This window comes from Muntiacus reevesi, chromosome 1 (genome assembly GCF_963930625.1).
Source record: "Muntiacus reevesi chromosome 1, mMunRee1.1, whole genome shotgun sequence".
NCBI classification, from domain to species: Eukaryota; Metazoa; Chordata; class Mammalia; order Artiodactyla; family Cervidae; genus Muntiacus; species Muntiacus reevesi.
This window is the reverse complement of record NC_089249.1, coordinates 70,171,982-70,195,448: the sequence shown is the minus strand read 5'-3', so window position 1 is coordinate 70,195,448 and position 23,467 is coordinate 70,171,982. Positions and strand designations below refer to the sequence as shown.

Below are 23,467 nucleotides of genomic sequence, written 5' to 3'. Positions count from 1 at the left end.
TAGTTGCTGTTAGAAGTCTCTGGCTTCTTTCTGTCCTCCTCCTGTCGTCCTCTCTAAAGCTCCTGGTGCCAGGCCTTTCCCTCCTGGAGCCTGTCTCCTCCCCCAGCTTCCATGGCGGTTTGCTCTTGTTCCTCTTCGCTCTCCTGGCCTTTTCCTGCTCTGTTTTCTTTTTCTGATTCCCCCTGTTCTGCCCTCCATTTAAATGGACACTGTTAAGTAGGATTCTCTCAATGATGTTTGCTCTTCTTATTCTTCGGGCTTCTCTGGGGATCTCATATTTTCCATGGCTTTAGCCACCCTCTGAGTCTGGAAACTCCTAAGTCTTGCCTCTCTCCTTGATCCCTTGTTTCCAGTTGTCTTATGGGCAAGTCCGTCTGAGTTCTTTGGTGGCTCCTAGAGTTGACATGCCTTGAGCCACGCTCCTCTTCTTCCTTCCCTCTACCCTCAGCTTCTTCCTTGTTCTGAGCCCCTTGGCCCAGTTCGTGTTTAATCCACCCATCAAGTCACCCAAGTCACGTAACTCAGAATCTTCTCTCCCCACCTCCTTTGTCTCACCTCCAGAGGAAGGAGCAGTGCCACGGCCTCCGTTCGGCCTGCAGCTTTTCTTGCCTGGACTCAGGTTGACCGGTCTGGCTGCACGGTCTGTGCACTGCGTAACTGCAGGCTGTACCCTTCCCCCCACCCTGTGCTTGGCCCCTGACTTACCCAAACGCCAGTTCTCATGACAGCCCCCATGTTTGTGGATGACAGAACTAAAGCCTGAGGATTGAGGGACTCGCCCATTGTCTCACAGCTGAAAGCAGCAGACCAGGGCTTTGGGTCCGGTTCTTCCAACTGGCAAGCCCTGCGGGCAGATTCCCCCTCCTCCTCCAGACATTCCCTGTTGCAGTAATTTCTTTATTGGCCTCCCTTCTGCCCGTATACTCCTCAATCTACCCTGCACACCACCACGACCACCACCTACATCATCCCCCTGCTCAGCCCTCCCTCAGTGCCCTGAGCCCCAGAGGCGCGGGAGCGCTGCGGCAGACGCTGACCTGCCGCCGGGCTCCCCTCTCTCGCCAGCCCTTCAGCACGTCTGTGCCCCTGTGCCCGGGCACACTGCGGCGTTCGTGACGCCACGGCTTGGTCTGTGTCGCTTCCCTTGCGGAGACCCTTCTCCCTCCTCTCTCTCCGTGATGGTCGCTCTCCTGAGCTCCTTCCTCCAGGTCTGCTGCCCGCAGGGTGAGGTGCCAGGGAGGCCTGCGTGTGTGGACTGCATCGGCAGGCTTCTTCACCGTCACGAGGGTTCCTGCCGTCCAGGCACACTGTTCTTTCTCTCTCTGGGTTCTTGGGACCTCTCACTGCCCTGCCCTCTTGGCCTTGGGGTACTGAGGGCCCCCAGGGCTGCTGTGTTATCCTCCGGGTTCCCTGCACTCTGCCTTCGTCTTTGTAAATCATCCCTAATAGACTCTCTGCAGATGACTCAAATTATCTGTTTCTTGCCAGGACCTAGACTGATGTGCTCCCCGTGCCACTGTCCCTGCCACCCCCGACGGGATCTTTAAGAAGCCGCTTGGGCAGCAGCTCCTCGCCGCCCCCACCCCCGCCGCCTTTGGTGGGTAGCTGTCCCGGCTGCAGGCGGCCGGCCGCGTCCTCCCCCACGACGGTGTCCCCGGCGCCGTGATCCTCCGTCCTGCCCTTGCCTCACCCCATCAGCATGCTCTGAGCTTTACAAGGACAGCCTGTGAAACTGCTCAGCTCTGTATCCCAAGAGAGTCTGATATCAGGCAGGAAAGGGGCTGGATACAGAGCAAGATGTGCGCTTCTGAGAATAAAGGTTATGCAGAACCACCCCAAAGGCACTGTCCCTCGACATCTGCTTTTGGGTGGCAGGAAGACAGACAATAAGAGAACTTCTGGCATACAGCAAACAAGCCAGCCAAACCTCGCTGCCTCCGGCCTCCCACCTCGCCCCTTTCCCAGACTTATTAAATAAAAACAAAAGACCAATAAAATGTGATTGGAAATTGAAATGAGATCAAATATGAGTCAGTTCATTTTTTTTTAAGGTATGTTACTGGCCTAAAAGTAAAGATACATGGTCCTTTATAGTTTAGAAGACAGACAGAAAGAAACTAGATTATGATGGAAAGGAGGTTGTCCTAGGATAAATCACAGTGATTCAGCTGTTTTCCTGGGGGCATCAGTGAGAATTAGGGATGTTGACCCCTGGAGTGAACACCTGTCCTGAGCTCTCTGGCTTGTTCTCTTATCCTCCATTCCTGGGAGGAGGTGCCTTCAGGTGAGCTGTGACTCAGACCTCCTCTGGTGCAGCATCTGGCATCATCAGGCAAGCAGGTCAGAGCAATCAGCGGAAGAAAAATACTAGGTAAGAGGAGTTCCTGGCGATGTCAGCCAGGCCCAGCCAGCCATGCTCCAACGCCTGGGTAGGGAGATGCTTTGTCTTTACTTCCTGTCCTGTGTCAAGCAAGCGGCCTGAGGGTGAGGGATTAGAGCCGAAGACACGAGTGTGTTACGGAATGAATCCCTGGTCCTTTGAATAGACTAAGAACAGTCCACCTTTGGGCAGACTAAGATGTTAGGACATTTATCATATTCCTGAGTTGGTTTAGTTGAAGAAACTCAGATGTAAGGTGGGCAGTCAGGGACAGCAAAGCATTCAATCTCCACTCGCTCAAGTGCCCATTGAAAATCTTACCCATGTGAGAATGAATTCCTTTTCCATAAAGAATCTATAAAGACATCCAGGGCTTGGAAAAATACCTGGAATAAGGAAATTCACAGTTCCTAGGCGGCATAAAATGTATCACAGCACTGACTTTTAGCTGGATATAGAGATAAGAACAATAGTAATAACAGTTTAATATCAAATGATGTTTGACAGTTATTAATAAACTAAGCAGGTGATCCAGGTGTGAAGGACTTTAAGATGCCAGAGTTCAGATTCTGTCTCAGAGACTGCAGCGGGCCAGATTGTGCTCCTCAGAAAGATACGTGCAAGTCCTAACGCCTGGTGTCCATGGACGTGGCTTTATTTTGCAGAAGGACTTTGCTGATATAACCAAATCAGGATGAAGTCATGGTAGATTACGGCAAGCCCTGAGTCTCATGACTGGTGTTCCTATAAGAGGGAAATTTGGAGACAGAAACATGAAGAGGAGACACAGGGAAGAAGGCTGTGGACATGGAGAGAGCAGATTGAAGTGATGCCACTAAAAGCCAAAGGATGCCAAGAACTGCCAGCTGCCCCCAGATGCTGGGACAGAAGCAAGGAATGGATTTCCCAGCAGACGCTCTCAAAGGACCTGACCGTGCCAACATCATAATTTCTGTCTTCTGGCTTCTCGAACGCTGAGGCTAAACTTCTGTGATTTTAAACCATCCACTTTGTGATAATTTGTGGCAGCAGCTCTCAGAAACTAATACAGGTACCTGCTAGCTGTGGGCTTCCCAGGTGGCGCTAGTGGTACAGAACCTGTCTGCCAAGGGTTTGATCCCTGGGTCCTGGAGATTCCCTGGAGGAGAAAATGGCAACTCACTCCAGTATTCTTGCTTGAAAAATTCCACGGACAGAGGAGCTTGACAGGCTACAGTCCCTAGGGTTGCTGAAGCAACTTAGCCCACATGCATGCACAAGCTATGTGACCTTGAGAAAGTTGACTAACCTACTTCCTCATCAGTTGAATGGAGGATGGTAGTAGTACCTATCTCATAAGTTGTGAGGATCAAATGAGTTTTTACATGTAGTGTGATTTGAGCTGTGCCTGGCACTCGAGAGAGACACGTGAGATTAGCAAATTTTCTTGTTTACTTCAGTTTAGTAAAGATTTTTTTGATTCCCTACTATGTGCATGCATTGTAGATAAATCATTTCTTTTGATTCACAGAACAATCCTGTGAGACTCTTCTCTTGCCATTCTGCTGTTGAGAACTAAAGCTCGGAGCTTTGAGAAACTAGAAGGGCTGGCAACTCAACTGAGGCTTTGCAGCTCTGTTTTGTCAGTTCTGTTACTCCGTGAAACCAAAGGATCTCAGGGACAACAGGGTAGTAGATCAGGAAGGATGTGAGCTTTTGATTATGATTGATTTTGCATTGGGAAGATTGATGCCTGACCTTTCTCTCCACATACCACTTAAAAGAAGGGCAGTATTCGCTGTCTTAGAAGCAAGAGGACAGATTGTTCCTGGGGAAAGTGGAAGATGCAGCTTTCTCAGGAAGGCTCCCCACGCACGCAGCAGTCAAAGCAGCACCCTTGTATTTGTGTGTGCTGGTGTTCTGTCTGCTCCCTGACTCTGGGAAGAAAGCTGTATCTCTGAGCAAGAGACTTCAGGAAGCCTGAGCGTCCTCATAAGTGTAGGAAGGATGGCTGACCCCAGGAAACATGAGCATGCCAAATGTGCAAACCTAGATAACACAGAAGCAGAGGAGAAAGGATTGGCAGCCTGTGTACACAGATTTGGTTTTTGAAAGCCAACAGCAGGTGACAGTTATTTTGTAGAAATGACCAGTGTTGCAGAGAAGTTAAAGCCTTGGAGTTTCTGAAAGGATTATTGTGGTTTTGTGAGGGACACTGGCCTGTTTTTTGCCTGCTTGTCAGGTAGCAAGAAGAAGAAATTAACTTATCATAGCACTTGGCATTTAGAAATTGCTATATGGTGGTTTTGGTTGATTCAGGTAAACCAGGAGAGATTTTGTGGGGCATAAGAAAGCACTTCTAATAGCTGTGGAATTAAAACATAAATTAACTGCTGAGATAGGATGTGAGGGTGCCTTAACTAGGCTTTCCAAAGATAAATGTGTATTTGTCTGACTCACTAGGTTTTAAAATTCAATTGATTGCTTACTTCTTATGCTAGGTACACACTAGAGAATTGTCATAATAATTTAGACATGTTTATAATGTAATGCCTTGAAGAAACCTTGGAAATCAGCTGTGATCCTGGAATTTCTCCACCTGCAGTTGTGTAGATGGGCCTGTCTCATGAGGTCTCTCCTAGCCCGAGGATCCCAGGCTTCTTTCCAGATCACGCTGTGAGGCAGGTCTGTGAGATACGGCAGGGCTGTGGCTGCAGGCAGATCTTGTACAGTGTATCCCTACACCTCAGACAGCCGTGAAGTGGGAGACCAGTTCCATGAGGGACTGTGGCACCGTTTCCTGAGTTGATCACGTACCTTTATGACAAATAGCGCCTGGAGAAGATAAGTCTCATGGAGCCAGTACTGAAATCAAGAATGGCTAAATTGAGGGATGAGGAAGAAGAATATTGAATTAACCTCTGATAAAAGAAAGCCAGCCAAGAAAAAAAGAAAACCAGCCAAAGTGATAAAGGGTCCTTGACATACAGTGGGAGAGAGAGATAATCAGACCAAAGCAGCGAGAAGAAAAATGATCAAAATGAAAGGCAATTTTATCTAAAGAGTAGATTAAAATAAGAGACATAGGGAAAGGAATGATGACTTGGGGCAGAAATGTGAAGCTATGTGAATGCTCCAGGACTGGGTAGGAAGAGAGGAAAACATACCAGTGTTCAGGCAGCCTGAAGGGCTGGGGGTAGGGGATGGGGTTGCTCATCACTCTAGGCTTCTTGGGTCTGTTTCTGTTAGGAAAGCATTGGGGTCCTCCCTCCAGACTTCTGCCTTTTCTGATATTCTCCCCAGGCAGAAGTGGCACAGACTGGACTGTCTGGGGAGTCACTGCTCCCACGGGCAGAAGTCACGCTGGGATTTCCCAGGACCGCAGCTTCTGCCACACTCACCTGGAGTCGGTCCTCTGCATTTTTCACACCATGCTGCTGCTGCTTCCTGCAGAGGTTTACCTTAAGACCCACTGGGTTCGATCTCACCATCTGCTAGTTACTTGGCAGCTTATCTTTTTAATCCTGGTTCGTTTCCATGTGTCCTTGAGGGATAAGGATGTCCCTGCCTTCCAGGACCTTAAAAGAAAAATCTCTGCTCCACGTTCAAACTGGAGAACCCCCAGAGAGTGGTGGTACTGGGGGAACAGTGATGATTTCTCTTTGTTCTTCCATTTGCTGTCTCCAGGGTTATTTCCACAGTTTTAAAGTATCTGTGCAATGAGTTATAGAATATTTGTCCATCTGCCATCTCATCCACTTTCAGTATTTGTCCATCCCAGAAGTTTACAGCCACTCTGATAGATGTTTTTATTGCTCTCACTTTATGGATCAGGGAAGAAGCCTGAGAGAAGGAAGAGAGTCTGCCTGGGCCCAAGGCAGGTCTCGATCCTCTGTTCTGAGGTCCCAGCTGGCTAGGTAAGACCCAGCAGGATTTGAGCAGAAGGCAGCTTAGAGACCTCTCTATGGAGCCCTGTGTCTGTGGGTCTTAGATGAGGGAGCTTGGATGTGGACTCAGGAAATATTGCAGGTAGACTCAAAAGCCTTTCCATTCTCTGTGGCCAGTGGGTTGAGAGGTCAGCCAGCAGTCCCCATGGAGATGAGGGGAGATAGGGGCAGGATACTAATGCTGGGGTGGGAGTGGTACATGGCCATGGCATTTTAGAGTGTGTAACTTTCAGAGAGAGGAATGATGACAGAATAAGATTATGACCTCAGGAAACAAGAGGTGAGAACTTAAGATTCTAACTGGGTCCATAAAGGTGAGACCATGAAGAAAAATCACGTGTCTACCTACATTTTCATATAATGTCCTTTGAGAAGTACAGAAAGCAGAGTTTAGAGTCGAGTATAAGTGCAGAGGAATTCAAGCTCTGAATGCATTGGGCTCATGGAAAAGGCTGATGATGATATATGTATACCTATGGCTGATTCATGTTGAGATTTGACAGAAAACAACAAAATTCTGTAAAGCAATTATCTTTCAATAAAAAGATTAAAAAAAGAAAAGAGAATAGCACATGACAAAGAGAAATTCTGAAGTTGCTTTGTTCTACCATGTCTCTCCTTTTTATTTTTTCCCTCAAGTAGAGAACTATTGGATCTTCAAACTAGAAACGCTAGAACATAGGTGATTTGAAAAATGGAAGAAGTTAAAAAACCGTGACGAAATAGGCAGGTGTCCCCCGCCCCCCCGCCCCCACTCCTTTAAATGTGTCCAGGCCTTGCTCACTTAGGACCTGGCCTCCTAAAGAATGTGATTACAAAATCGTTATTGGCTGCCTTTGCAAAGTCATGAGGAATAGATGAGATATGAGAATATTACAAGAATCAGACATTCACTTGTCAGAAAAAAGGAAAATCTGGGCCTAGGAATTACAGATTAGTGAACTCGTCATTGCCCCAGGCAAAATTCTAGAAGAGATCGTTAAGCAGATGATCTGTGAGAGCTTGGAAAAGGAAATAGTGATCACTCTGAGCCAGTCCTCAAAACCAATTACTAGATATGCTTAAGAAATCTGCCTTGAGAGCAGTTGTGCAAATTAACTTTAAACATTTGAGGTGATCACAGTGTGAATAAGCAGTGAAATGCTGTTAACTAAAGAAAAAAAAAATGATCAGAGAGGCTCTGCTAAAAATTCAGTTCTGGGGCATAGAAAGTATCCAGATTCACTCTGTGGTGTTCTCATTCCCTTAGGAGTATGCATTTAGTTCTGTAAACTATATTTTGAGTCATTGGCAAATTGGAGTGTATATACAGAAAACATTAACAAGGAAGATGGAGATCATATTTACTAAGCAAACAACTCACCATGTGTTAAGGCATTATGCTAAATGTTGGAGGGGAGTTAATACTTAATACTATGAAGAGATCATTAATTCACCTATTTCAGATGAGGAATGAAAGAGTTATGCCGACTCAGTAGTTTGCATAAGGCCAACAGCTAGGAAGTGGCAAAGCTAAGACTTCAACCCAAAGCCCATGCTCTTTATTACCAGAGCAATAAGTAATCTAGAAAATGGACTGGTCGAGGAACTCTTGAAGAGGAAAAATGAGAGGAGTAAATATAAATTTGGTGATGGTTTCCAAATATTCAAATGGTCATCACTTGGAAGAAGGATTAGCTTTGTTCTCTAAGGCCTCAAAGATAGAACTAGGACAGTAGTGTGGCAGTACTAGCAGCAGTTACCATCTACTAAATATTTGCTATAAGCTGGTCTTTCTGTATACATTTATTTTTTAAACCTCGTGAATGAGGTGCAGTACTGTGATTACCCCCACTTCATAAGTGAAGAGCCATGAGGAAATCAAGATAATGACCAGGATCTCACAGCTAGTACGTAGCAGAGCCTGAGGCTATAATCCCTGTCTGTCCTACACCAAGGACAGTGTTTTCAGCCATTTCCTCTACTGCATTCCTGTTGGTAGATTTCTAAGCAGTGTAAGGGAAATTTTCCAAGTAATTAGAAGCCCTCAGAAAGGAGGATGGATATTCTAACAAGAGTGAATTGCCCATCACTGACAAATGCTGAATGACAGGGGTGCTGGGCTAGACACATCTGATGATTCCATAGATGTCTTTCTACTCTGTATTCCAACTTTTTTTTTCTATTTTCCTGAGAGAAACACATTTACTTATTGATTAATAGTCAAGGAGGTGGGGGCTGGGGTTGGTGGTGGGTCTTGTGGTGTTTATCAGTTTGGCAACTTGAATTCCAATATGATGATAAACCCCAAATCCAATTTCTCCAAGATATTGTTTATATTTCAGTTATTTATGGTATGTTTATGACCATAATCTGCAGAAAAGTCTATTGCTTCAGCTTTAAAGCATATAGTTCCATTACTGAGTGAAAATTACATGCATATTTTGAAATAACACCAAGAAATTATAAGAAATTTAAAGTCAGAATAAATGTAAAAAGATCTTTTGCTTTTGTTTAGCCACTCAGTCATATCCGACTCTTTTGAAACCCTGTGGATGGTAGCTCACCAGGCTCCTCTTGTCTTTGGGATTTCCCAGGCAAGAATAGTGGAGTAGGTTATCATTTCCTTCTCCTGGGATTTTTCCCAACTCAGAGATCAAACCCACATCTCCTGCATTGCAGGTGAATTCTTTACTGCAGAGCTACCGAGGAAACCAGTAAGATCTTCAGTTTAGTTCAGTTCAGTCACTCAGTCGTGTCTGACTCTTTGCAATCCCATGGACTACAGCATGCCAGGCTTCCCTGTCCATCACCAACTCCTGGAGCTTACTTAAACTTATGTCCATTGTGTCACTGATGCCATCCAACCATCTCATCCTCTGTCATCCCCTTCTCCTCCCGCCCTCAATCTTTCCCAGCATCAGGGTCTTTTTCAGTGAGTCAGTTCATGCCGGCTTGGATGATGCACAAGCTGGAGTCAAGACTGCTAGGAGAAATATCAGTAACCTCACATATACAGTTGACAGCATTCTTATGGCAAAGGATGGAAAGCAAAGAGGAATCAAAGAGCCCCTTGAGGAAGTTCATGAAAGAGGGGTGTGAAAAAGCTAGCTTAAAACTCAACATTCAAAAAGCGAAGATCATGGCATTCTGTCCCATCACTTCATGGCAAATAGATGGGGAAACAATGGAAACAGTGACAGATTTTATTTTCTTGGGCTGCAATATCACTGCAGCTGATGATTGCAGCCATGAAATCAAAAGACCCTTGCTCCTTGGAAGAAGAGCTATGGTAAAACTAGACAGCATATTAAAAAGCAGAGATTTTACTTTGCCGACAAAGGTCTGTATGGTCAAAGCTATGGTTTTTCCAGTAGTCATGTATGGATGTGAGAGCTGGACCAAAAAAAGGCTGAGCACCGAAGAACTGATGTCTTCAAACTGTGTTGCTGGAGAAGACTCTTGAGAATCCCTGCACTCCAAGGAAATCAAACCAGTCAATCCTAAAGGAAGTCAACCCTGAATATTCATTGGAATAACTGGTGATGAAGCTGAAGCTCCAATACTTTAGCCACCTGGTGGAAAGCGCCAGCTCATTAGGAAAGGAACCCTGATGCTGGGAAAGATTGGAGACAGGAGAAGGGGACGACAGAGGACGATATTGTTGGATGGCATCACTGACTCAAAGGACATGAATCTGAGCAAACTCTGGGAGACAGTGAAGGACAGGTAAGCCTGGGGTGCTGCAGTCCATGGGGCTGCAAAGAGTGGGATACGACTGAGTGACCGAGCAACAACCGTGTCCCACCCACAACACACACACACACACACACATTTCTTCAAACCAAAGTATGAAGAAATATAGTATATTTGGAGTATATTTTGTAGATTTAGAAATTTGGACCTGAGCCCTTAATTTGTTGATCTGTTAATTTGTGGGTGAATGAGGTCCCATGGAAAAACTTCCTGCTTCTTGATTGTGTTGTAGATATTTTTCCAAGCTCTTAACTAGTTGGCTTTTTGGTTAGCTAGAGGTTCCAGGCTTTTAATGACTTGCACATGAAGTTTCTGATCTCAGATGTAACAGAGCTGTCTCCGGAGAGCTCCAGGTCAAAGGGTTTGGCTTCATTCATGCCCAGGTTGTCGTCGTGTTTGCCAAAAACGTGCTTTGTCTACAAAGGTAAAGTTCACACTAGCTTGCTACCATCCTGAGTGCCTTCCACGTCTCTGAGTCTTGTCGGCGTCTGCCTTCATACCTGCTCTGTCGGTTTTAATTCCAGTTCTCAGTCCTTAGGATATTGTATATCTGCTCAGTCATCTCCAGCTCAGTGCGACCCTATGTAGCCTGCCAAGCTCCTCCGTCCATGGGATTCTCCAGGCAGGAATACTAGAGTGGGTTGCTGTTTCCATTGGGATGTTACGTAATAATAAATGAAAAACTCAAAAGTCAGAGGAGATTTATGTGTGATGCATCTGAACTAACAGGAACTAACAGGAACTAACAGGACCTGTCTTCTGGGGGAAGATGAGTAGCCAAGCAGAGCACCTTGTGGGTGCTTATTAATGACAGCAAGGATGCCTGCCTCCCCCTAAGCAGATGTTAGGGACCTCTGTGCCGGTCACTGTGCTGCCACTGGGGTACCAAGATGTGGTCCTCGGTTCCTTCAAGAAGCTTCAGTGTAAACATCATAATGTGAGACACGTGCTATGGTAAAGGTGAGCCCAGAAGCGTCAGCACCTCAGATTTGGGGGCAGTGTGGGCAGGGAAGCCTTCTCTGAAGCAAGTCTTCAAGGATGCCAAAAGCGTCACCACAGACGCAGAGGCAGGCAGATGTATGCGACTAGTCCTGAAGAGCTATGTAGGTCAGGCCTCTGGAGAGGGATGAAAGCAGAAGCGTAGATACTCCATGTTGAGGAGCTTGGGCTTTATCCTGAGGGCAGTAGGAAGCCTTTGAATGGTTTTATAAGGGAAATGCCAGGATGTTGTCTGTTACTAAAAAACAGCATTTTTAGCAGAATTTAGCAGCATTTAGCAGAATAGAGAGTGGGTTGGCAGTAGATGAAGTAGGAAGCAGAGAGACCCTAGGTGAGTTGCAAGACTCCAGATGAATAGTAAGGACCTGTGGACTAAGGCAATACCCTGAAATTGAAGAAAAAGCCATTTCAGAGATGTGCCAAGGAGATGGACTGCAGAGAACCTGGTCACGATGACAGATATGGGAGAACAAGGGAGGAAGGAGTCGAGGGTGTTGCCCAGGTCTCTGGCTTGAGTGGACATTGTACCCTTTATCAAGAGGGGCCTCGGCCACTCGCCACAGCTAGAGAAAATCCACACACAGCATCAGAGAGCCCGAGCACAACAACAGAGACCCAGCACAGACAGTAAATAAACAGAAAATGTTTTTTAAAAAGAGAATATGAGGGAGGGAGTAAAGCTGAGAAATTCTTCAGTTTGCGTGTAACAAATCTACTGTGTAAGAGTAAAAAGATAAAGCTACATTTTGAGCTGTGACATTAATATTTTACAACTGATTCAGGTATAAACACAAAAAAATTTTGTAATCATTGTGTTACGTTAAGTGCATTTTTAAAAGACTTAAGAAAATTTGCTGTGTTAGACTTACAAAAACATAATGGGTACAATCTATGCTTAAACATTTGGAAAAATGCAATTGACTGCATAAATACTTTCTATTTATAGTTGTTAAGAGTTTGTAAATATTTGGACAGTTTGGTATTAAGGATTAAGCAAACATTAAATAGCATACAAATAATAAAAAGAGAAGGCTTGGGGGAAGGAAGGCCATGCTTGCTTGGAGAATTCAGGGGAGATGATTAGTTGGGGGAGGTGTGATGAATTTGAAGCTTGAGAGAAGATCAGGAGGGCATGTCTGGGTGGGCCAGGAGCTCAGGCAGGAGATGCTGAGATGCAGCTGTTGGCCTGTCCATTCGGTGTTAGGAGGACACTTTGGCATCATTAGAAGGATCAGTGCTTTGTGGTATGGGCCCCCTAACGTTAAATTAGCTTTCTTAGAAGCCACATTAAATAAACATAATAACCTCAATTTCAGTGTTGTTTGGAATTGGTTGGACAAGTGAGATGAACTGAAATGACTTTTAGTAGAATTCAGCAGAGAAAGTTTGGTCCTCAGGGTGAATTTAGATTTTTTTTTCTTCATACTTCTTGGGGTCCTTGGTTGGAATCTCAGTAAAAAGACTACTTAGAGGCTATATCAGCAAGGAGAAGTAAAAAGGCACTTTACTCATTCTTTGATCTCCCCAATAACACTGCAAGGTGTTACTGTAAAAAGTCCCATTTTATAGATAAGAAGACTGAACCTCTGAGGATTACCTGGCTTTTGTGTCCATGCTAAGTCGCTTCAGTCATGTCCAATTCTTTGTGACCCTGTGAACTGTAGCCTGCCAGACTCCTCTGTCTATGGGATTCTCCAGGCAAGAATTGGAGTGGGTTGCCATTTCCTTCTCCAGGGGATCTTCCTGACCCAGGAATCGAACCTGGGTCTGTATGTCTCCTGCATAAGCATGAGGGTTCTTTACCACTGGCACCACCTGGGAAGCCCTGCTCACCTTGTAATAATAAATAGTAAAGGGCAGAGATGTGACTGTGACTCTAAATTCCATTCTCTTTCTGGTACACAGCACTGAGTCAAACATATCAGGCCTGTGAAATCCTGGGATAGAAAAGTGGAGTTTTCATTGAGGAAAAGATAGTTTTTGGAAATGATGTGGCCCCAGGAGGTTGATCTGGAGCATGGCTGATTCAAGCTGGTATATGGCAGAAACCAACACAACACTCTAAAGCAATTATCTTCCAGTTAAAAAATTTTTTAAAAGAGCAACACTCTCCTTGGATCACCCTAGATGAGTTCCTCTGATATACCCCCGAGGCTCCCCTCCCCTGCCCAGGTTAACAGCTCTCAGACTGGCATTTCTGGTGGTACCCGGGCCTAGGTCTCTCTGAGAGTCAGCACTCAGGGCCTTGCTTTTGATTCTCCCTTTGCCACCCCCACCGCCCACCCACGGCAGCTGGACAGATTCTTGCGTCTAAAGCATCAGGCAGGCAGGCTGCTGCCCTGTAACCTCTGATGGCTCTCGTCTCACTTGGAGTGAGACAGCCCCTGCCCTTCAGGGCCTCCTCTGCCCTGGCCTTGGGCTGTTCCCCTGACCCTGTCTCTGACCACCCTCCCTCGACTCGAGCCACGCTGACCTTCGGGCCACGCCTTGGACTCTGAGAGCGCCTTAGCAACACCAGTGGGCTTTGAAACTTGCTGGCCCTCTTCCTGCCCTGCCTCTGCCCACGTAGCGCTGTGACGGACACTCTCCCGTGAGGTCTCTGCCTCCCTGCGTGGCCTTCCTGCCTAAGATAGCAGCCCCATGCCCTGTCCTTTCTTCTTCGTCATTTCTTCATGGCACTCATTTTCTATTTGTTTATTGATATCTCCTGCCTGCGAGCTCCATGAATTCGGGGGCTTTTTTCTGTCCTGTCACTTGTACCTCTGGCTTCTGGGACGGTGCCTGGCCCACAGTGTGCCCTCTGGGGGGGTTGGCTGACCGATGGAATGAATACATGGATGCCCCGGGCCTGATGGAGAGGGATGGAAAGTGAAGGAGCTATCACCAAGGGGCCTAGATAATGAAACAGTGTCTTAGTCTCTCCTCTGTGCTTAGCATTGCTGGTTCCCTAGGTCTTCTCATCTGGAGGTATTAGGAAACCTCCCCACGTTTCCCTGGGTTAGAAGCAGACTTACTGCTCTGATAAGGGTGGAGATGATTTTTTCCTGTAACCTACAAGTGACCAGGAAAGATGTACTGCCCAGTGCTCGCATGGGGTTCATGTCCGACCCCTGTCCACTCTTCAGCCTCTGGCGATCACTCACAGGAACGTCAGTGTTTGAACAGCTTGTAGAAAGTACCTCCTGCCTTGTGACTTTCATTGGAAGGAGGCTTTCTCTAAGAACTTGATTAGAGCTCTGTCTGCAGGGTGTCTCAAACAGAGGTTTTCTTGTTGGAGATTTGAACCTGAGCCATTTTCAGTGCATTTTTCTGTTGTTCTCCCTATAGGATCTTCTACGTCTCTCATGATTCCCAAGACTTGAAGATCTTCAGCTATATCGCTCGAGATGGTGCCAGCAATGTCTTCAGGTGTAACGTCTTTAAGTCCAAGAAGAAGGTAAAGGGGTCGTCACTGGTCATCTCTTCCTCTGATGGAAGCAGGGCATTCCCAACATTGACCTGTCTCCCTGTTGATGGAGAGGCAAGATTTGGAGGTGGCTATTTGAATGCAAGATACAGGGCACCTCTCTCACTAGCCAGTCATTACTTGTGTATAATGAAATTCTCTTTTAGTTTCATTTGAACTTGGTACTTAGTTGTATGCAAACAACTGGAGAGATCTCAGCCACTGGAAAAGTGCTCTGGAACACAGCAGGCAGACAGCACCAGGAGTGATGCTTATGTTGGTATGTGGTAGGAAAGAAGGTTGCCACTCACTGAAGTGACCCTTCACCGTAATTCTGTATTCTGATCAGTGACCTCCAAATATGACATGCTGGGATCTAGTTAGACTTTGTGATATTGGTTGTCCTGTATGGTTATTTTGGTACAGTAATGTCGATGCTTGAGTAAATGCAACTTTTGCAGTTCTGTAGAGACAGGGTTCCTCTCTATCCTGCCTCCAGGAGTCTAATGCACAAAACTGGGGTTTGGAAACATGGGCTGTAACCCCTCTACTCTCCTGGACCGCTGAATGATGTCATGAGGGTCAGTATCCCCCTTAGGTCTCAGCTTCCTTCTCTATAAAATAAGGAGGGGTGTCAAAACCAGCATTTCCTGAAATGCATCCTGTAAAACATTTACCAGCCAAAACATATAATATGTTAACATTTAGCATATTAAAACTATTTAAATGTGCTAGGAAGTCCTAAGTTAGAGAAATCCCTTTAGGTTTAACCCAGTATTTCTCAAACTGAATTGGCCATGAAATCTTATTTTTTCCATGTATGTGTTAATGTCCTGGGAATGACTTTTCTGTAGAAGAGAATTGCAAACTACTATTTGTGTCTGTAAGGTCCCTGACAGGTAAAGGTGGAATGGTAAGATTCTTAGCGCTCTTGACACAAACCAGTGACCCTGACTTTCTAGAGGACTACTTCTGAATTCTCTCCTGCTTGTCCCTTCTCTGATGCTGTGTGACATCTTAATGCATCTTATGTCCTAAGACATCTTTAGTAGATTGGTGGGAGCTGTGCCAAATGGGGATAATAAGAATAAAACGTGACAGGGTCGGGATTTACTGTAATATTATGTATGTCCCGTCTCCCGCCCCGGCTCCACAGAGAGAATTATACTTTGCTGATTTAGCCTCTTCCTCTAAGGAGATGTGTGCCCTTACCCACCTACTCTCAGGCTTTTTAATGCAAACTGTGGAATTGAAGGGAAAGAGCCAGAACTAGAAAGGGAGAAGGAAAAAAACGGGCAGGTTGCCAGATTTCACTTTTAGGTAATAGTACAGTTGAGAAGGGGAAAAAATGAAAGTAGGTTATGAAAGAACTGATAGGAAGAGGAGGAAGTGTTGCCAGAAGGGGGACCCCTTCCAGGGCCCGAAACTGGGCTCTGGTCTAACGCTCGGAAATGAATTGTCCGAGGAGAGGCATGTGCTGACAAAGCAAGAGATTTTATTGGGAAAGGGCACCCGGGTGGAGAGCAGGAGGGTGAGGGAACCCAGGAGAACTGCTCTGCCACATGGCTTGCAGTCTTGGGTTTTATGGTGATGGGATTAGTTTCTGGGTTGTCCTTAGCCAATCATTCTGACTCAGAGTCCTTCCTGGTGGTGCACGCCTGGTTCAGCCAAGATGGATGCCAGAGAGAAGGATTCTGGGAGGTGGTCGGACAGGTGGTGTCTCCTTTTGACCTTTCCCGAACTCTTCTGGTTGGTGGAGGCTTATTAGTTCCCTGTTCCTTACCAGGACGCCCTGTCATAAAACAGCTCATGCAAACGGTTACTATGGTGGCTGGCCAGGGTTGGTGGTTTCAATCAGCGTGCTTCCCCTAACAGAAGGAGAAGGACAGAAAGAAAAGCCAGAGGGACTGGAGATGAGAATTTAGGGGTTGGGAGAGGGAAAAGCACTTGGGTGGTTTTGAGGTGGAGTGGATCTCGGAAGGAAGGAAAGGAAATGCAGAGTGTTCCTGAGACTTACGAACTGGATCCTCTGCAGTGCTCTTCAACAGGAGCAAAGACTAGGATGCCCTTTCACTCATTTTGAGTACTCCACCATACGTTTAGTTTTGTCCAGAGGCTGGACTGTGCGAATCTGGGACTTTATTAAAGTTACAAATAGCATATTTTAATTTACAGAGTGCTTTAATGTTTAATCTTACTAGATCCTTCCAAAAGCCCACGTGAAGAAGTTAAGATGGAAATTTTCATGGGATAAGTAAATTGAAAGATTAAATGACTTGCCCAAGATCCCATGAATAGGCACTGGCTGGCTAGGATCAGGGAGACATACAGAACAAAAGGATTTTGAGCAGGAACTCCAGGTAAAGGAGATCGTTGTCTTTGCTTTGCCGTCTCATCTGGTACAGCAACACAAGCACAGTGGGACCGTCCAGTCCTTCTGCCAAAACCCGAGTCTGAGAACAATGCCCCCTGGAAGTGTGATCTTGAAGAGAAGCGCAGAGTGAAGTTCTTATTGCCCAGTGACAAAGGAGTAGTCATCTGGTTCCCCATCACACCAGTTTTGTCCATGTCTCAGCGCCAGTGCTGATCTCTGGCGCTCTTATTTTCTGTCCCTTTTGCCCTCACCTGCTGAGACTGTAACTCTTCCAAGCTGGTTCTCAGGCTCTTTGTTGGCCTGTAGCCACGTGGCTGAAGGAATTGTTTACAGACAGCCTGGGCTGTGAGCCCCATTGCTGCTGAACTATAGGTGGAAGGGCTGGTTTCCATGCCAGGAAAGAAAAGTGAATTAATTGTTCAGCAAAGGAAACAGAGTTGGGGAGGAGTGGGACCACGTCTGCAAGGTTTTGCAAGCTTATCCTGGTTAGTCTCCAGATCTGGTGATTTACTTTCTCATAAAGCATTTCTGGTTTGGAGAGATAATAGTTAGCTTGGGAAGGAGTTTTAATTGGCAAATGGTAAGAATACGTAAGAGGTGAGGGGGAAAGGACTAAATGCCCTGAGTAAGTGTGTCTAGTAGGGATGTTTCTGGTTGTTGTGGGTCAGTAGGGAGGTCTCTTGACTGTAGCTCAGCAGTAAAGAATGAATTCCTGCAATGCAGGAGCCACAGGAGACGTGGGTTCAATCCCTGGGTCGGGAAGATCCCTTGGAGGAGGGCCTGACAACCCACTGCAGTGTTCTTGCCTGGAAAATCCCATGGACAGAGGAGCCTGACAGGCTACAGTACTTGGGGTTGCAAAGAGTCAGACATGACTGAAGCAACTGAGCACACATGTGGAGGGCTCTTGACTGGAAGCCAGGGGACCTGGGTGTCCTCCAGGGCCTTCATGTTGATCACAGTGTAGAGAAAACGTCCATGAGCTCCTTGCTTTGTTAAGGCTTGGTTATTGCTCTTCACGTCATGTCATGTCCCCAGTGTGTCGTCATGGCATTTCCCATGACAGGCTTCTCATGTGGGTCATCCATCCCTAATAGTTCACCATGGGAGACGTGATTGTCTCTTCTGTAATTAATAATAAGGATCAGATTCTCAAATTTCCTGGTAGAGGACCTTCCTGCACCTGGCTGCCAGCACCGTGGTTATTCTATACCTATGGATCTTCCTTTAGTTACCCAGGTAGCCAATGTGGTTCTCGTCTTTGGGACTTTAATCTTGAGCTGATTTTTTTCAGTTGGGCCTTCATCAGAAGTTAGATAGCAGAATATTGTAGGGAGATAATATACTGTCAGTCATTCATCTATCACTCTATATTATCCATCCTTATATTATTAAGTCAAATAATATCCAGTCAGTTGAGTTACTTGCTATGTGCTTGTGACTATTCTAAACTCTTCATTTAAATTATCTTACTTTATTCCTTCAGCAGCCCTGTGAGCTGTAGGTCCTATGATGCTCTTCGTTTTATGTGTGAGAAAATGGAGGCTTAAGGGATGTAACTCATAATAAGTGGTGCAGAGGCTTCCCTCATGGTCTAGTGGTTGGAACTCTGAGTTCCAACTGCATGAGGCTCAGGTTTGATCCTTGGTTGGGGAACTAAGATCCCACATGTAGCACACCCCCCACCCCCACCAAAATAAAAAGTGGTGGAGTTAGAACTATATCTAGAAAGTCTGACTCTGGAGCTTACCTCCTTCACCACTGCATTTTATTTTCTTCATCAGGAAATTGCATGACTGAGGAGTAACCTATTTCTCCAAGGTCTACTTGTAAATGAATTCTACTGTAATTGTCATGGGGGTATGAAGAGCTTCTTAACTCTGAATGGTCCAAGTCATTTTCACACAGATTTTCCTTTTTTTCTCTTAATATCGCTGTATGATTAATCCTGACTCCATTTTATAGTGGGAGAAAGAGAGGGCCCAGGAAAGTAAATACCCCTGGTCACACAGTGAATCAGCAATACCCCTGAGATAATAACTTAGCTTCCTGCTTCCTAGTCCAAGCTTTGGCCACTTGACTCTGTTACATGAAATTCATAAAACATATGTGAGCCTCTCTGCGTCTGAGTTTCTCCAGCTACCAAATAAGATGAAAGGCATCCCAGGAATGCTGATCTGTGGGTGCGGAGTGAGGTGTGACCTTCAGGAAACAAATTCTGTGTGACTAGGAGGGATCACCAGGCTTGTAGTGGGGAGATCCCAGCACTGTTCAGACCAGCGCCAGAAGGGAAGGGTTGGAAGAGAGTCTTTTCCTCGCCCGGAGTGTTAGTGACACTTCCTAGCAACACGGCTTTCCCATTTCCCTCCCTCGGGGATGTAATAACAGTATTCGTTTGCAAGGCCTTTTGCCTCCTGCGAAGCCTCTGTGTGTTCTCTTGACCCCTCCTGTGTAGTGGATGCCACGGTCCTGTCATGCGCTCCCAGCCCCAGGTGGATATGGCTGTCAGCCCTGATTAAGTGTGACTGTACTTTTTAGCGCATCAGTGCGTGAAGTGCTGGTGATTAACAAGAGCCACAGGGATCTCCCCATTATCTTCACGGGTAGCTCCTTGAAACTGTTCTGCTTACAATCACGGCTCAACTGGTTTGGGTTAGGAGAAATCACTTCTTCCTCTAATACTGCCACCATCAGGTTAGGGGCCACAGCACAAAAGGCTAGCTGTCCTTAAGGGCTTGCCCTGGATTTTGCATGATGATGTCAGTCATGTGCTAAAGAATGAGTACTTTTCCGGACAAGTTCAAGTTAGGGAGGAGAGATAGGTCCTAAATTTAGGGGAGGAGGCTCTTTTTTATATTTTAAATGTTGGTGTGGGGTTGAGTTGAGAAGTCAAAATACAGAAATCGTAAGTCTCAGAATTCATGTAATGCAAAACTCTTTGTTTATGGAGATGAAGTCGGTACCTGGAAAAGTAAATTAACTCCCCTGGGGTCATCTGGGTGGTTACTGACAGTACTGAGGTTGTAACTTGGCTTTTCTCTATGCTGCTGTGCTTCATGGACTAGCAGAGAATAAGGAGAAACCCAGATGTCCAATGGAAATTATAAGGTCCACTATCTCCTGTCAATGTTGAAAGTGTAAACCTACTTTGAAACTAAACTTTCTCTGTAGTATCAGTATTCTGGTGTCCAAGGCATTGCCTTGATCAAATTAAATGATCAAGGCCATTAAAGAACGTGTTAGACAGAAACCTAACCCATTTCTCAGTTCAGAGCCTAAGTTTGTTGGATCTCCCTCTGCGTACAATTTCAGATGTATTTTCTTGCTTCAGCATTGCAGATTCTATAGATTGAAATCACTTGATAGATATAAGCTTAAATCTTTTACTAAGGTTCAAAAAACACATTAAAGAAACATGAACTTCAGTTCTATTTTTGCTGAGATTCTGTGGTGTTAAGGTCTAGAGAAGGGCACTGTACTTTCTTGCTGTGATAAATGAAAAGAATTATAAACCTGTGAGTTATTCTAGAACTGACTTACTGAAGTTTCTGAAGTGTGAAGTTTCTTAGAATTCAGAAGCACTGGGCAGATAAATCTTAAGTTCTCAGAGGAAACAGTGGCAGGGGAAGGAGATGTAAATTGGAGTAGAGAGCTGGTAGACTAAGAAAGATGCCTACTTGTAAGAAGTGTAAGAAGTCTTCTCTTCTTTCCCTGTCATCGTCATCATCATCATATACACCTTGCATTTTGAGCTTCTTCTAGTCACTTTGGACTTCCCAGGTGGCGCTATTGGTAAAGAACCTGCCTGCCAATGCAGGAGACATAAGAGACATGAGTTTGATCCCTGGGTTGGGAAGATCCCCTGGAGAAGGAAATGGCAACCCATTCCAATATTGTTGCCTGGAGAATCCCATGGACAGAGGAACCTGGCAGGCTATAGTCCATAGGGTTGCACAGAGTCAAACACAACTGAAGTGACTTAGCACACACTAGTCACTTTCCTTACTTATGTGATGACTCCTTTAGTTATCTCCATGAATTGTGAAGTAGAGAGGACTTTTTCCAGGACAGTGAAATTCAGAACACTGCCACAGTTATTTATTAAATCAGCTGTGGAATATGACTAACAATAATTACCATTCTTTACATATATGCTGCACTCAAAAGATTCCCCAGATTTACAAGACCAACCAACAACAAGATGGCTTAAAATGAAAACAGAAAATAAAATCATGATTGACTGTTATTTTCCTGTGGGCCAGTAAAATGCAAAAATCAACTTTCTGATTTCTATCTTTCTGAAGGTACCAATGCTGGCTCTTGTCTGCTTTTGAGTAGATAGTCCACTCTCACTGAGAATATAGTCTTATTAATATTTTCATGAGTTTTGCTGCAGTTCATCAGATATTGATGCTGACTACCAATACAGTTGGTACCCACATTAAGCATACAGAAGAGACTAGGTATTTCTTGCACCTTGACTTCTGTGTTGGATTGAGGTTGGAGGGAGGAGAAAGAGGGTTTTGTCGATATGATTAAATAGATGATTTAAAGAAACGTTTCTGGGTGCCATTTGGGGAAGTGGTGTAAAGTTCTAAGACAGCTTCTTACCCAGTCCTCTCCTTACAAAATTGCCTGTAATTGGCACCCCCATGGGCTTCAGTGCATTCCATCTGCAGCCTAGAACCTCTCTGAGGTTAGATATGCCTTCTCGGCTTTGAAAACATCAAAGCAGCTACATCCGTTCTGATCTTGACAGCTGAAAGTCCACAGATCCTTCAGAGCTGCGAACACAAAGCTGGCTTTTGAACAGAAAGATTTGATCCATGTGGCCAAGTACTTTCAGTGGCTTATGTAACACTGAACTGGGTTTGTGCAGAAATAATACAGTATAATGACGCTTTTTTTTTTTTTTTCAACCTAGCAAATTCCAGAGAATGGTCATATCCTAGAGCTGAAAAAGGCTGCCTTCCCAACATGCTGGTTATTGGCTCCGCTTCATCCCTGGCTGCCCTCACGTCTCTAAAACCCCAGCGTGCTTCCCAAAGGCCATGAAGCGTGAGCGCTTGCCTCCTGGTGACCTGTGCGGGCCGTTGGAAGGCGTTTTCCTGAAACCTTCTCCCTCTTGAGTTAGACCTGGTCTATAAACTATACATCCCAGCATGTGTGATTCCTACATTACAAAGTGCAGGCAGATCTCTGTCCTTGCTTAGAAGGGTAGAAGGTCCAGCAGGCGGTCACCAGGGTGGCCATGCACGAGCAGATGGTACCAGTGATGGGAGCTCCTGCCAGCTGGGCTGGCCTTCCTAGCCACCTCCAAATAATGTTCCCCCAACAAGGTTCTTAAAGAGAATCTTCTGAAAGTAGACTTTTCACTAGTGAAGGAAGAGGAGCCTAAAAGGTCAAGAGGCATCTGAACTCACCTAGTAGGTTGGGAGAGAATTGGGAGTCATCCAGCCTCTTCTAACTGCTAGAGCGGTGAGTGGGAAGGGCAGTCTCTTACATGTATGTAATCATTCTGTGAAGCAGATAGGGTAGCTTCATTATGTATTCAAATGCAGAGAACTCTTCATAAAATATGCTACTGTGTCCTTTTACTGTGAATGGAAATACAGCCTTCACATTAAAGAGGAGTAAAGGATAAATCAAAACGTTATTCAGCCCTGAATGTGCCAATCCGGAACTCTTACTCAACGATTTCCTTGCAGCAGAAACCATCACTGCAGCTCAGACCAAAGATGATTTGGCCCAGTTCTTCTCTGTTGCTATGGGGACAGAGAGATGATGACTTTAGCCCATTTGATGCTAACTTACCTACGTTAAGAGTCAGTTCCCTTCATGTCTTCATGTTTCTGTTATTGATGAAGTAAGCCCAGCCTTTTCTGAACTTCTGTTTGTTTTCTGTCTTATTTCCCCTTTGCTGCAATGAATTCCATATTCAGCATAAAACATTTCTTGAGCACTTGGTATATGCCAAGCACTGTGGGAGGTGCTTTCATATATGTTAGCCATATCTTTATTCCTCTATGAGGTAAAGGAGAGAATATAAACATCAGTGATTCACTTTTTGTTGAAGTTTACAGAGGTGTTTTGTACTGCAAATGTGAGGAAGGGAGCCTTGGAAGGAAATGGGAGGTGGCGAGTCATTTCGTTAGAAATGTTAATAGGGAGATCAGGACCAGTGAACTGTAAGTCTGCGTTTTCCACTTTTTCCAGGGAATCAGATAGAGGCAAGGCCAGCTGCTTATCATAGTAAATGTACTAAAATGTGAAAATGAGACATGGAATATTAAATATTAATATGAATATTAAGCATTAAGACCAGCCACTTTCTTACAGCCATGGGCTTGTAAACAGTTGGCTGAGACTGATGGGTGTGTGTCAGATGTTTGTCCCTGATGAAGTTGAGAGAATAGGAATTGGAGCCAGGGTCCAGTTTCTGCAGATGCTCAGTCCTGAGTGAATCTCATCATCTCTTGTCAGCTTGATGCATGAGAAATGCAGGTCCTCTGAAAAGTCGTTTCCAACCAACTACATCCTCTTACTTCTATCGGTATGTTTCCTTCCAAAGACGCGTTTAGAAATCCTGTCCCTTCTCTGGTTTATCC

The 23,467-nt window shown here is 45.3% G+C and overlaps 1 protein-coding gene across 3 annotated transcripts in view; it reads left to right on the top strand.

Moving 5' to 3' along the window:
- The window catches only part of LOC136176466 (carboxyl-terminal PDZ ligand of neuronal nitric oxide synthase protein-like), a 341,331-nt gene that overhangs the window by 264,130 nt on the left and 53,734 nt on the right, over positions 1-23,467 (top strand). For all 3 annotated transcript variants that reach the window (XM_065946705.1, XM_065946696.1, XM_065946715.1), the window contains one exon: positions 14,368-14,476. In XM_065946705.1, coding sequence (XP_065802777.1) covers positions 14,368-14,476 — 109 coding nt within the window. The remainder of the gene's footprint in view (positions 1-14,367; positions 14,477-23,467) is intronic.